Below are 15,549 nucleotides of genomic sequence, written 5' to 3' on the forward strand. Positions count from 1 at the left end.
CCGCATAGGCCAAGATGCTGAGTAACTTATAGGGTTGTCGAGAAATGTGTAAGGCACCCTTCATACGTCCTGATATTTCTGGTACTGGAAAAACAGCATCGGTGTGATCGCTGTCCGCGCACAATCCGTTGGACCACGTGACACCATAACGTGTGGCATATGTATGTCCATGCGCACCATCAGTGTGACAAGTACTGGAATAGAATGAAGAATACAAATGACAGATGTTTAGGTGTTAGATGTGCAAAGATAAAGATAGATACATCCATAGATAGAATGTAAAAAATGAAGACAAACACTCTTTAACCCCTTTACCCCCAAGGGTGGTTTGCACGTTCATGACTGAGCCAATTTTTACAATTCTGACCACTGTCCCTTTATGAGGTTATAACTCTGGAACGCTTCAACGGATCTAGGCGATTCTGACATTGTTTTCTCGTGACATATTGCACTTCACTTTAGTGGTAAAATTTTTTCGCTATAACTTGCATTTATTTATGAAAAAAACAGAAATATGCCGAAAATTTTGAAAATTTTGCAATTTTCAAACCTTGAATTTTTATGCCCTTAAAACAGAGAAATATGTGGCACAAAATAGTTACTAAATAACATTTCCCACATATCTACTTTACATCAGCACAATTTGGGAAACAACATTTTTTTTTTTGTTAGGAAGTTATAAGGGTTAAAAGTTGACCAGCGATTTCTCATTTTTACAACAAAACTTACAAAACCATTTTTTTTAGGGACCACCTCACATTTGAAGTCACTTTGAGGGGTCTATATGGCAGAAAATACCCAAAAGTGACACCATTCTAAAAACTGCACCCCTGAAGCTACTCAAAACTACATTAAAGAAGATTATTAACCCTTCAGGTGCTTCACAGGAGCAGAAGCAACATTGAAGGAAAAAATGAACATTAACTTTTTAGTCACAAAAATGATATTTTAGCAACAATTTTTTTATTTTCCAAAGGGTAACAGGAGAAATTGGACCACAAAAGTTGTTGTCTAATTTGTCCTAGTACGCTGATACCCAACATGTGGGGGGGAACCACTGTTTGGGCACATGGCAGGACTCAGAAGGGATGGAGCCCTGTTTGACTTTTTCAACCTAAAATTGGCTGGAATTGAGATCGGATGCCATGTCGCGTTTGACGAGCGTCTGATGTGCCTAAACAGTGGAAACCCCCCACAAGTGATCCCATTTTAGAAACCAGACTCCCTAAGGAACTTATCTAGATGTGTGGTGAGCACTTTGAACCCCCAAAGACTTCACAGAAGTTTATTACGCCTGGGCGTGAAAATATACTGTAAAATCATATTTTTTCCACAAAAATGATATTTAGTCTCCAATATTTTGTTTTCCCAAGGGTAACAGGAGAAATTGGACCCCAAAAGTTGTTGTCCAATTTGTCTTGAGTACTCTGATACCCAATATGTGGGGGGAACCACTGTTTGGGCACATGGCAGGGCTCAGAAGGGAAGGAACCCCGTTTGACTTTTTCAACCTAAAATTGGATGGAATTGAGATCGGACGCCATGTCGCGTTTGATGAGCGTCTGATGTGCCTAAACAGTGGAAATCCCCCACAAGTGACCCCATTTTGGAAACTAGACCCCTAAGGAACTTATCTAGGTGTGTGGTGAGCACTTTGAACCCCCAAGGGCTTCACGGAAGTTTATAACGCTCGGGCGTGAAAATAAAAAATATTTTTTCCACAAACATGATCATTTAGTCCCCAATATTTTGTTTTCCCAAGGGTAACAGGAGAAATTGGACCCCAAAAGTTGTCCAATTTGTCCTGAGTACGCTGATACCCAATATGTGGGGAACCACTGTTTGGGCACATGGCAGGGCTCAGAAGGGAAGGAGCCCTGTTTGACTTTTTCAACCTATAATTGGCTGGAATTGAGATCGGACGCCATGTCGCGTTTGACGAGCGTCTGATGTGCCTAAACAGTGGAAACCCCCCACAAGTGACCCCATTTTGGGAACTAGACCCCGTAAGGAACTTATCTAGATGTGTGGTGAGCACTTTGAACCCCCAAGTGTTTCACTAAAGATTATAATGCCGGGGCGTGAAAATATAAAGTCCTGTTTTGTTCCCACATAAATGATCATTTAGTCCCCAATTTTTAATTTTCCCAAGAGTAACAGGAGAAATTGGACCCCAAAAGTCGTTATCCAATTTGTCCTGAGTATGCTGATACCCGACATGTAGGAGAAAGCTACTGTTTGGGCACACATCAGGGCTCGAAAGGGAAGTAATGACGTTTTGGAAAGCAGACTTTGATGGAATGGTCTGCGGGAGTCATGTTCCGTTTGCAGAGCCCTTGATGTTCCTAAACAGTAGAAACCCCCCATAAGTGACCCCATTTTGGAAACTAGACCCCCTAAGGAACTTATCTAGATGTGTGGTGAGCACTTTGAACCCCCAAGTGTTTCACTAAAGATTATAATGCCCGGGCGTGAAAATATAAAGTCCTGTTTTGTTCCCACATGATCATTTAGTCCCCAATTTTTAATTTTCCCAAGAGTAACAGGAGAAATTGGACCCCAAAAATCATTGTCCTATTTGTCCTGAGTACTCTGGTACCCCACATGTGGGAAAAAACTGTTTAGGCACACGGCGGGGCTCGAAAGGGAAGTAGTGTCGCTTTGGAATGCAGACTTTGATGGTCTGCTGGCGTCATGTTCCGTTTGCAGAGCCCCTGATGTGCCTAAACAGGAAAAAAACCCACATGTGACATCATTTTGGATACTAGACCCCCAAAGAACAAATCTAGGTGTGCCCCCAACTAATTTAATGTAAATTAGTAGTGCATGGAGGTGTGGTACAATTTGAAGCAATCCTTCATACACAGGCCAGGTTTTTCGGGGCAGGTGTCGCATTGATAAGTGGTGTCCCTGCGTATTCTTTTTTTGTAACACACTCGACACCTTTTTTGCGGCTTACCTTTTCTTGGGGTTGGCGGGACCACCCCTGGAAAATGCTGACCTGGTACAATACGAGCACCTTCAGTTCCAGAAGTACTAGGGCCCGCTCCTTCCTGAGCGCCAAACATCATTGCCTTAACCACTACCTCCTGGAACTGAAGGTACGACGTATCGCTGGGGCATGCACATTGTGACAGCAGGAATGCGTTGAGCATTGCCATTTGGATGATGTGCACGGCCAGCTTTTTATACCACACCTTGGCCTTCCTCAATGCATTGTACGGTTGGAGGAGTTGATCAGAGAGATCAACGCCCCCCATGTTTTTGTTGTACCCCACTACACATGTCGGTTTGTGGACCTGTCTAGAGGTACCCCGTACAGTGCAGAGGGTACTGCCATCACCGTGTATGGTGGTCAAGAGATGGACATCTCTCTTGTCCTTGTACTTGACCACCAGCAGGTGGTCGCTACATTGGGCTCTGCTCTCACCTTTTCGGAGCATCTGCCCAAGTAGCGTCTTCGGGAGGCCTCTCTGATTTTTGCGGCCAGTACCGCAGGCTGCGGAACGTCGCTCAGAGAGGGATTTGTAGAGTGGGATGCTGGTATAAAAGTTATCAGTGCAGAGGTGATAACCTTTATCCAGCAGTGGGTGCACCAAATCCCACACAATTTTCCCACTCACTCTCAGGAAAGGAGGACACTCAGGGGGTTCAATCCGGGTGTCCTTCCCTTCATAAACTCTAAACCTGTGGCTGTACCCTGAGGTACCCTCACACAGCTTATAGAGTTTGATTCCGTACCTGGCCGTCTTACTGGGCAGGTATTGATGGAATCGCAGCCTTCCCTTGAAGTGAACCAAGGACTCATCCATGCAGATGTCCCTTTGGGGCATGTACACTTCAGCAAACTTTTTGTTGAAGTGTTCGATGACCGGCCGAACTTTGAAAAGATGCTCAAAGTTGGGGTCATCTCATGAGGGACACTGTGCATTATCAGTATAATGCAGAAACTTGTGGATGGCCTCAAAACGCGTCCGGGCCATGACCATTCGGAACACTGGAGTGTTGTATAAAATATCAACACTCCAATATTGCCGAATTTCAGGCTTTTTCTGGATACCCATGTGGAGGACCAGGCCCCAAAACTGCGTCAATTCAACTGCGTCTACAGGAGACCAGTTTGAAAATGATGAACGCGGGTTTTGCTCCTAAAATTGACAAGCGTACAAATCAGTTTGCTCCATCATGAGGTTGACAAAATCCTCAGAGAAAAAGACTTTGAAAAAGTCAATTTCTGTGAGGCTGGTGGTGTCAAACTTGATTCCTGATTCTGCCACAAAATCAGGAATCAGTGGCTCATAATTTTCGGGGGGCGAGGTCCATACGGGGAGCACTGGGTCAGCTGCGGGCATGGTGGGCGCTGCCTCATCTTCTGTCCTGGAGCTTCTGAATGGCGGTTCTGCAGGACCCGAGGAGGAAGATGAAGAGGATGAAGAATCCGAAAAATAAAGAAAATTGGGATCACCATCCTCGCTATCAGTGTCGGAGGCAAGTATAGCATATGCCTCCTCCATTGAATAGCGCTGTTGGGATGAATTTGATGACATTTTTGTGTAAATATGGTGCTTGGGTGTACACTTTATTGAAAACTGTATGTGTACGTGTGGGGGGGGGGCAAAGTGATTGGTGTAAACTTTCTGTAAAGAAAAAGCTGTGGAAAAAAGTCTAAAACAGCAGGCCCTAGCTGATAAGTGTCACTTATCAAAATTAGGCTGCTGGATGTGCGCACGAAGTGGCGCAAAGGGGGGTGAAAAAAAAAGGAAAACGGCAGGCACAAACTCTGATAAGTGAACTGAGTCACTTATGAAAGTTTGGCAGCTGGGGGATGTGTTATGAATGAGTCACCATAGGAGGCGAAAACAGAAATGCTAGCTAAGTCCAGAAAACCAGAGAAGTTGGCAGCTATCGGATTGCAGACCCCTGAACCTATCAACAACAACTAGCAGTAGCCGTGGGGGGTTCCTACGATGCCCTAGACCCCTCGATCACAGCCAGAGAACTGCCTAGCCTAAAGACAGAAAGGGAAATCTAAACTGCCCCAGAGCAGACCCCAAAGCAATAGGCAGCCCCCAACATATAATGATGGTGAAGCAAGAAGAAAAAACACTAACACAGATAGAAAGATAGACTGAGCAAATGATGGGGCCCAAGCTAACTAGATAGGACAGGATAGGAAGGCTGCTGTCTGCAATCCGCAAAAAACCCTATCAAAATAAGAGCCAACAGACTGACAGGGAAAAAGGCCCTGAAGACGCTAGGCTTCAAAAAGACTATGTCAGTACTCAGGTATTTTCTAAAGACAGAGCAAACCGACAAAAAGGAATTCAGCTCACCCCAGCAGGGAATGGCAGAATCCAGAAAAGCAAGGCAAACTAAAACCAAAACACAAATGCAAAAAGGCAAAGCAGAAAACTTAGCTTTTGAGTAGCTGGAATCAGACTGGTCTCCTAGAATTCCTCAGAGAAATCACCAGCGAGGCAGAAGGGCGTCAGCTGCCTTATATCCAGTCAGAGATCCCCGTCGCCCAGTCATCCTCTCCCAGCTCAGGTGCTTGGTAATCAGCCTCACTACCTTCCTTCACCAGAAGAGGGAGTTCATCAGACCTCAATGGTGAAGGGGAAAATGAACTCATAACAGGGATGTGTGTGCGGAGTTGGTGCTAAGGGGGCTGAGAAAAAAGAGGGGGATACAAAAAAGGGGGATGGGGGATTGGGGTGGATGAAGAGAGATTGGGCAGGGATAAACAGTTAGGGTTGTAGTTAGGTGGCACAAAGGGGGGTGAAAAAAATGAAAAACGGCAGGCACAAGCTTTGATAAGTGACGTGTCACTTATCCAAGTTTTGCAGCTGCAGGATGTGTGTATGGAGGTGGCACAAAGTGGGCTAAGGAAAAAAAAGTGAGCACGAGTGTTGATCGGTGAACTGCGTCACCGATCAACGCTCTTCGGCTGCGCACGGAGGCGGCGCAAAAGGGGTGGAGGGGGTAAAAATAGGGGAAAGGGGAATGGGGGATTGGGGTGGATGAAGAGAGATTGGGCAGGGATCAGTTAGGGTTGTAGTTAGGTGGCACAAAGGGGGGTGAAAAAAATGAAAAACGGCAGGCACAAGCTTTGATAAGCTTTGATAAGGAAAAAAAAGCGAGCACGAGTGTTGATCGGTGAACTGCGTCACCGATCAACGCTCGGCGACTGCGCACGAAGGCACAAAAGGGGGGTGGAAGGGGGTAAAAAGAGGGGGAAGGAGGGATGGAGGATGAAGATAGATGGGGGGTGAAGATAGATTGGGCAGGGGATCAGGGATCAGAAACACTTACGGTTGGCGTTTTTTTCTTTCTTCTTTCTTTTCTGCAGGGATTGTGATGCTACAAGTTGTGGCACCACAATACCCAGCACAGGAGCTCTTGCTGCGTCCAACCTCTCTGCAGAAATCCTCAGCTAGAGTGAAGACCCCTGCAGACAGGTCAGGGGCAGGTCACAGAGCGGTCACATCGCTGCTGTGACCTGTCATTGGTGGGATCGAATGATTACATCGATCCACCAATCCCTGATCTGCCTTGTGACCATGGCAACTGCCTAGGAGCAGAGCTCACAGCTCCGATTCTTAGGCAGGTCATGCCCAGGTCACCAGAAGGGCACAGAGCGGTCACATCGTGACCGCAGCTGTGCCCTGTGGTTGGCGCGATCGCCGATCTAATCGATCATGCCAACCAACTCCTGCAGGCCCTGCTGGGCCTGCACCAGGCTCTAGCCTAGGATCGGTGCTAATATAGCACCGATCCAGGCCGGTACTGGCAGGGCACAGCGGCGATATAGCGGCGCTGTGCGCTGCGATTGACGCGATCGATTAGATCGGCAATCGCGCCAATCCGGGGGCTTTTCCAGGCACCGGCTCTAGGATCGAGTACATCGGTACTCCGATCCTAGCCTAGGACTTCATTGTTTCAGCCAAGCTCATTGGCTGAAACAATGAGAAATGTTGCGATTGGCTGTTCAGAATTGAACAGCCAATCACAGCACTCTGGATGCCGGGAGGCGGGATCGCAGCCCGGGAGGCCGACGTCATCTTCTGTAAGGTGAGATGGCGTCAGAATTTTAATGCGATCACCGCGACTTGTTGCGGTATCGCAGTAAAGGGCTTGATGTACTATCCCGTCCATGGTCATATGGGCCCGGGTACTGTGGACGGGATAGTACAGTCATGGCCAAAAGTTTAGAGAATTACACAAATATTATATTTTCACATGATCTGCTGCCCTCTGGTTTTTATGTGTGTTTGTCAGATGTTTTTATCACATACAGAAATATAATTGCAATCATATTATGAGTAACAAAAGGTTATATTGACAGTTAGAATGAGTTAATGCAGCAAGTCAATATTTGTGTCATGGTCACGCGTGTCAGGACGCAGATGTTTCCGCAAGGCGAACCCATGTGACACACGTGACCCTGGATACACCGCCTCCAGTGGGGCGCATTTAAATAATAAAACGTGCAGGTGGATACGCCGCCTCCACCTGGCGAATTTGGGAATTACACGTTATACATAAAATCTGGAAACCCCGCCTCCAGTAAGGCGAATTTAAATAATAAAGGGGAAACCTGGGAAACTTTAACAATGGTGGGCCCTGCGATAGGGAATGGGGACATGGAGACCTCCTAAGCTCCCCTGAGCCAGTGTCCCTGCACTCCTTACATTCCCTAAACAGGCTCCGCACCTGTCGCCGCACGCGTACCTTAACGCCCTTGCTCACCCTGACCCTAAACCCTCACTAGGGAATGGGTCGGTGCGGAGACTAATCCCACCACTGCACTAATAACACACATGAGGAAAGAGACAATACAGGGGAAACACCACTTAGCTTTGCTCTGTTGCGTGCGCTCCTAGCAACAGAGCCCTCCACCTGAGTGCATCTTCTCCACCTGGATCCATCACCATAACAGGATCCTTCACCTTAGTGCAGCCTTGGAGCAGAGTCCAACACCAGTTGCAGCTGCTTAGTACCAGAGTCCCAAGGAAGTGTTCAGCTTCTGCCACGAAGTCAAGCATGCTTGAGTCCAGCTCAGCAACCAAGTCCCACATGGTGAGTGCCACTCTCCATAGTAGCCACTCCACCAGCCCATGCAGACACTTCCCGCTGACACCATCACTGCGACTCCACCACGCCATGCCAGCCCTTCGTCCAGACACCATAGCTGAAACACATCCCCCCTGGCTAAGCTGCGCAGGACTCCTCACCAGCTCCATCCTTCATCCAGGCTCTCCAACTCAAAGTGAACAATCTCACAATATCACAGGCAGTGATTGCACACCCCTAGCACACCTTTATAGGGTGTCACACCTGATCCCTAATTAAGTGCACAAAAACCTAAAGTGCAATACACCTACCCACCACCGGGGACAGTCAAGACACCTTGGAACTTTCCAAAGTAAAAAAAGTTCACCCAGTGCAATTTAAAACTGTCAGATCATGACAGTACCCCCTCCTTAATGAGGGGCCTCTGGACCCTCAAGACCACCCCTCATTAGGGAAACACCTACAGCGGGGACGCCCAGACCCTGAGTTCACCCCACCATTACCTGACACTTCAGGTTTATGACAAACGCACCGCTGGAATTGGCAATAAAGTTCATTTTGGAGGCACCACTCATCTCCACAGCGCCGACCTGGGGAACGAGTTAATGTATGTGTATGTTTGTTTGTTATGAGCTGATCAGGCTCCACAACACACTTCCACAGGATGTTTTTTGGTGGCACACATACACGCTCGTTCACACACAGGTCCGGACCTGAACGTTTATTACACACATTCGTTTGTCAAAAAATTGGTGAACTCATTCAGGACCTGATAACAGAGGCGTCCCCCTGAGTCACCACACTCACACCCCCGCTATTCACCAAGGGGTCACCACCCTCCAACCCTCTTCACCATGAGGTCTACGCCTCCCAGGGTTGGTTTAATGGCGAGGGTTGAGATTTGTCCCTACTCCCCCGCAGCACACCTGCTACTCAGACCAGGAGGAGAGGGAACGCATATGGAGGAAATATACACTCACTGGTCGCCTCCACACGGCCAGGAGGGGCGGCTTCTACGGTGGTATTTGAAGATTTGGCGTAAACCCCGCGGACTCTACATCAGTCTGCTCATCACTGGAACGCACCCCTTCACCTCGGGGAACACCAAGCAGCTCCGTGGGGCACCATTCCTCCCACCTGCCTGGGTACGCCCACGTGCATGAGCAAGTCCTGCTCCCCAGCAGCGACTCCAGGGGCTTTTGCCAGACCCGCAATTTGCCAAAGCCGCCATTTTAATTTCCTGGTTACCTGAGCAGAGGCCCTAGACCGTGATAACTGCTGCTGCAGCGGCACTAACACACCTTGCCGCTCCCCACACCTCAGTGAGGCCCGGCAGCAAATACCTTAGGTCTCCACATGGCCAAAGCTCACCAGAAAAAAAACTGTAGGGCCTGTGATAATGTCACGGTCACATGTGTCACATGGGTTCGCCTTGCGGAAACATCTGCGTCCAGACACACGTGACCGTGACAATTTGCAGTGTTGACCCTTCTTCTTCAGGACCTCAGCAATTCTCCCTGGCATGCTCTCAATCAACTTCTGGATCAAATCCTGACTGATAGCAGTCCATTCTTGCAAAATCAATGCTTTTATTTTGTCTGAATTTGAAGGTTTTTGTTTGTCCACCCGTCTCTTGATGATTGACCACAAGTTCTCAATGGGATTAAGATCTGGGGAGTTTCCAGGCCATGGTCCCAAAATCTCTATGTTTTGTTCCCTGAGCCATTTAGTTATCACCTTTGCTTTATGGCAAGGTGCTCCATCATGTTGAAAAAGGCATTGTTGATCGCCAAACTGCTCTTGGACAGTTGGGAGAAGTTGCTCTTGGAGGACATTCTGGTACCATTCTTTATTCATGGCTGTGTTTTTAGGCAAGACTGAGAGAGAGCCCATTCCCTTGGCTGAGAAGCCACCTCACACATGAATGGTTTCAGGATGCTTGAGAATTAGCATGAGACAAGACTGGTGGTAGCGCTCACCTGGTCTTCTCCGAATAAGCCGTTTTCCAGATGTCCCAAACAATCGAAAAGGGGATTCATCAGAGAAAATGACTTTACCCCAGTCCTCAGCAGTCCACTCCCTGTACCTCTTGCAGATTATCAGTCTGTCCATGATGTTTTTTCTGGAGAGAAGTGGCTTCTTTGCTGCCCTCCTTGAGACCAGGCCTTGCTCCAAGAGTCTCCGCCTCACAGTGCATGCAGATGCACTCACACCTGCCTGCTGCCATTCCTGAGCAAGCTCTGCACTGCTGGTAGCCCGATCCCGCAGCTGAAACACTTTTAAGAGACGGTCCTGGCGCTTGCTGGTCTTTCTTGGGCGCCCTGGAGCCTTTTTGGCAACAAGGGAACCTCTCTCCTTGAAGTTCTTGATTGTGCGATAGATTGTTGACTGAGGTGCAATCTTTCTAGCTGCGATACTCTTCCCTGTTAGGCCATTTTTGTGCAGTGCAATGATGACTGCACGTGTTTCTTTAGAGATAACCATGGTTAACAGAAGAGAAACAATGATGCCAAGCACCAGCCTCCTTTTAAAGTGTCCAGTGGTGTCATTCTTACTTAATCATGACAGATTGATCTCCAGCCCTGTCCTCATCAACACCCACACCTGTGTTAATGGAGCAATCACTGAAACGATGTTAGCTGGTCCTTTTAAGGCAGGGCTGCAATGATGTTGAAATGTGTTTTGGGGGATAAAGTTCATTTTCTAGGCAAATATTGACTTTGCAAGTAATTGCTGTTAAGCTGATCACTCTTTATAACATTCTGGAGTATATGCAAATTGCCATTAGAAAAAATGAAGCAGTAGACTTTGTAAAAATTAATATTTGTGTCATTCTGAAAACTTTTGGCCATGACTGTATGTCGGATGTCAGAAAGTGGTTAAAAAAAAAAATAGGGCAGCATAAACTCTAAATACAGCCCTGTCCATACACGCGCGGCTCTGCTTCGTACACCTCGTACACACGGCTCCGCTTCGTACACTTCATACACACAGCTCTGCTCCGTGCACCTCGTACACACATGGCTCCGCTCCGTACACATCGTACACACACGGTTCTGCTCCGTACACCTCGTACACACACGGCTCTGCTCCGTACACCTCTTACACAACACGGCTCCGCTCCGTACACCTCGTACACACACGGCTCCGCTCCGTACACCTCGTACACACGGCTCCGCTCCGTACACCTCGTACACACGCGGCTCCGCTCCGTACACCTTGTACACACACAGTTCTGCTACATCCACCCTGTAAACCCCTCCTGACCCCACACATAAACTTCCCCTCATCCAGCACCATGACAACCAGCACAGCAGAGTCCTGCATACACTGAGGCCCCTGATCATGTGACCCCTGACTCCTCCCCTCCTGTGACCTCATCACAGGTCCTGTGCGCACAGAGCAGCCATATATGTGGAGTGCGGCTCTGCGGGTGGAGGCTCCACACCAGGACTGTAGCAGGTAAAGACCCCAATATCCACAGGTGTCCCTTCTAATTGGGGGGAAACTATCCCCTCTAATAATCCTCGGACAGTTCTGACAAACACGAGAAAGTGCCCCTTTATGGAGGGGACAGAAAGTCTGTTTAGTCTCTTTAGCTCCATACTATCAGCTCTAATCCAATGGTGAGAGCGCGATTTATCCCGAAGAGTCACAGATTGTGGGGTTGGTATATAATGTTATATTTAGGGGTTTGTGGAGGAAACGTGTGATGCTCTCATAGTCCAGTTCCCCTTTCTTGGCCCCCACACAGTATAATGTTCCTCCATACACAGGATGATATTACAAGATGCCCCTTCTGCTGCTTTCCTTGTTTTTGCGGCCCCAATACATTTGTATGGGGCGCCAAAACTACATCCGAACGCCGTGTGCCGTATGGCCGGGAGTGCCGTCTATACAGCCGTATATCGACCTTGCTGCTATTTTTCACAGCTCATGGACACGGCCTCCATTTAAACCAACGGTAGCTTGTCTTTGCGGTACACCGTATTTGCAGATCGCTGTTTTTTCCCCTGCAATTTGTTACAACAGGGAAAAACCGAGAAGGTTGTACGAACGGGCCGCAAAAACCCGGCATGTGTAAAAGTAGCTTTACAATATGCTACCACCCGTACCACTATATCAGGGCTGTCACTAGGAATTTTCGGGGCCCCCTTGAGACTCCGCCCAGGCTCCACCCCTCGAACTGTTCACGGTCCCACCGCCTTCCCCTGGAAGACTCCATTTCTGCACCATGTTCTCACCAATCACACATTAACAGTTCCCATCACCAGACCACACGTATAGTCGGCAGCTTTTGTTTCGGCCAAAAGATTTTTTATTTTTTTTTAAACTTTTAATTAAATTTAACATGAAAGAAAAAGGCATATACAGTTATAGTATGCTCATGACATTGAACAGTAATCCCGCCCTTTCCCGTATCCCTCCCCGCCCTTCCCTGCCGGTGTCATCATTTGAAGAATGTCTTTAAATTGGGGCGTGTCCTCCAACGCTTTGTAGCAAGTACCAGTTGGTGCCTTTGAATTGCTTCTTAAGTCTATTCTTAGTCTCTGTCTATAGAAGGAATAAAGAATGACCATCTAGTAAAGAATTTCTCCATTAACTTTCCTTTGTTGGTCAAAGTCTCCAACCAGTCCATTTTAACCCCTTTACCCCCAAGGGTGGTTTGCACGTTCATGACCGGGCCAATTTTTTCAATTCTGACCACTGTCCCTTTATGAGGTCATAACTCTGGAACGCTTCTATGGATCCCGGTGATTCTGACACTGTTTTCTTATGACATATTGTACTTCATGTTGGTGGTAAAAATTCATTCATATAACTTGCGCTTATTTGTGAAAAGAATGAAAATTTGGCAAAAATGTAGAAAATTTTGCAATTTTCCAACATTGAATTTTTATGCCCTTAAATCACAAAGAGATGGCACACAAAAAACTTAATAAGTAACATTTCCCACATGTTTACTTTATATCAGCACAATTTTGGAACAAATTTTTTTTTGTTAGGAAGTTGTAAGGGTTAAAATTTGACCAGCGATTTCTCATTTTTACAATACCATTTTTTTTTTTAGGGACCACATCACATTTGAATTCACTTTGAGGGGTCTATATGATAAAAAAAAAAAATACCCAAAAGTGACACCATTCTATAAACTGCACCCCTCAAGGTGCTCAAAACCACATTCAAGAAGTTTATTAACCCTTCAGGTCCTTCACATGAATTTTTTGAATGTTTAAAAAAAAAATGAACATTTCACTTTTTTCACAAAAAAATTACTTCAGGTCCAATTTTGTTTTATATTACCAAGGGTAACAGGAGAAATTGGACTGCAAAAGTTATTGTGCAATTTGTACTGAGTACGCTGATACCTGATATGTGGGGGGGGAACCACTGTTTTGGCGCATGGCAGAGCTCGGAAGGGAACGAGCTCCGTTTGACTTTTTCAATGCAAAATTGGCTGGAATTGAGATCGGACGCCATGTCATATTTGGAGAGCCCCTGATGTGCCTAAACAGTGGTAAACCCCACAAATGACACCATTTTGGAAACTAGACCCCCCAAGGAACTTATCTAGAGGTGTGATGAGAACTTTGAACCCCCAAGGGCTTCACAGACGTTTATAACGTACAGCCGTAAAATTAAAAAAATCATATTTTTCCACAAAATGATCTTTTCACCCTCAATTTTTATTTTCCCAACGGTAACAGGACCCAAAAGTTATTGTGCAATATGTCCTGAGTACGCTGATACCCCATATGTGGGGGTAAACCACTATTTCAGCGCATGGCAGAGCTCAGAAGGGAAGCAGCGCCATTTGACTTTTTTGGCTGGAATTGAGATCGGACGCCATGCTGCATTTGGAGAGCCCCTGATGTGCCTAAACAGTGGAAACCCCCCACAAATAGCACCATTTTGGAAACTAGACCCCCCAAGGAACTTATCTAGATGTGTGGTGAGAACTTTGAAACCCCAAGGGCTTCACAGAAGTTTATAACGTACAGCCGCAAAATTAAAAAATCATATTTTTTCCACAAAATTATCTTTTCACCCTCAATTTTTATTTTCCCAAGGGTAACAGGACCCAAAAGTTATTGTGCAATATGTCATGAGTACGCTGATACCCCATATGTGGGGGTAAACCACTATTTTAGTGCATGGCAGAGCTCGGAAGGGAAGGAGCGCCGTTTGACTTTTTCAGTGCAAAATTGTCTGGAATTGATATCGGACGCTCGTGTTTGGAGAGCCCCTGATGTGGCTAAGCTGTGAAAAACCCCCATATGACCACATTTTGGAAACTAGACCCCCCAAAGAACTTATCTAGATGGGTAGTGAGCACTTTGAACCCCCAAGTGCTTCACAGAAGTTTATAACGTAGAGCCATAAAAATAAAAAATCATATTTTTTTTCCACAAAAATGATATTTTTGCCCCCAATTTTTTATTTTCCCAAGGGTAACGAGAGACATTGGACCCCAAAAGTTGTGCAATTTGTCCTGAGTAGGCTGATACCCCATATGTGGGGGTAAACCACTGATTGGGCGCATGGCAGAGCTTGGAATGGAAGGAGCACCATTTGACTTTTTGAACACAGAATTGGCTGGAATTGAGATCAGACGCCATGTTGCGTTTGGAGAGCACCTGATGTGCCCAAACAGTGGAAACCCCCCAATTCTAACTCCAACCCTAACCCCAACACACCCCTAATCTCAGCCCTAGCCCTAACCCTAAGGGTGTGTGCACATGTTGCGAATTCTGCTGCGGATCCGCAACGGATTTGGCCCTGCGGATCCGCAGCAGTTACTGCTGCGTTGTACAGTATCTTTATATTCAATGGCAAATGAAAACGCAGTGCACATGCTGCAGATTTTTCGGCCGGATTTGTTGCGGTTTTAAATCTGCAGCATGTCACTACTTTGTGCGGAATCCACAGCAGTTTGACACCTGCTCCATTACCAGGTGTCAAAACCCATGGGAAAACCGCAGGCTAATCCGCACTAAATCCGCAGGTAAAACGCAGGTCATTTGACTTGCAGATTTAGCTAAATCTGCGCAGAAAAATCCGCAGCAGAATCCGCATCGTGTGCACACAGCCTTACCCTAGCCCTAACCCTAACCCTAATGGGAAAATGGAAATAAATACATGTTTTTTTAATTTTATTATTTTTTCCTAACTAAGGGGGTGATAACGGGGGTTTGATTTACTATTTATGGCGGTTTTTATGTTTGGCAGCTGTCGCACGCTAAAAGACGCTTTTCATGTGAGACCTTATTTTTTGTGGGACGAGTTGACGCTTTTATTGGTACCATTTTCGGGCACATGACCTTTTTTGATCGCTTTTTATTCTGATTTTTGGGATGCAAAATGAACAAAAACCAACATTTCATGAATTTCTTTTGGGGGGGGTGCGTTTACACCGTTCCACGTGTGGTAAAATTAATAAAGCGATTTTATTCTTCGGGTCGGTACGGTTACAGC

The 15,549-nt window shown here is 46.6% G+C and overlaps 1 protein-coding gene across 3 annotated transcripts in view; it reads left to right on the plus strand.

The window, feature by feature from the left end:
- LOC141047240 (uncharacterized) overlaps positions 1 to 15,549 on the plus strand; it is a 640,258-nt gene that overhangs the window by 279,882 nt on the left and 344,827 nt on the right. For 2 of the 3 annotated variants that reach the window (XM_073542229.1, XM_073542226.1), the window contains exon 1: positions 11,455 to 11,535. The exons of the other annotated variant lie outside the window; for it this stretch is intronic. In XM_073542229.1, coding sequence (XP_073398330.1) covers positions 11,486 to 11,535 — 50 coding nt within the window. In that variant the 5' untranslated portion in view covers positions 11,455 to 11,485. Of the gene's footprint in view, positions 1 to 11,454; positions 11,536 to 15,549 lie in introns of those variants that run through there. 3 annotated transcript variants of the gene reach the window in all.

Source organism: Dendrobates tinctorius, unplaced genomic scaffold (genome assembly GCF_039654945.1).
Source record: "Dendrobates tinctorius isolate UK_male_01 unplaced genomic scaffold, ASM3965494v1 ptg000126l, whole genome shotgun sequence".
NCBI classification, from domain to species: domain Eukaryota; kingdom Metazoa; phylum Chordata; class Amphibia; order Anura; family Dendrobatidae; genus Dendrobates; species Dendrobates tinctorius.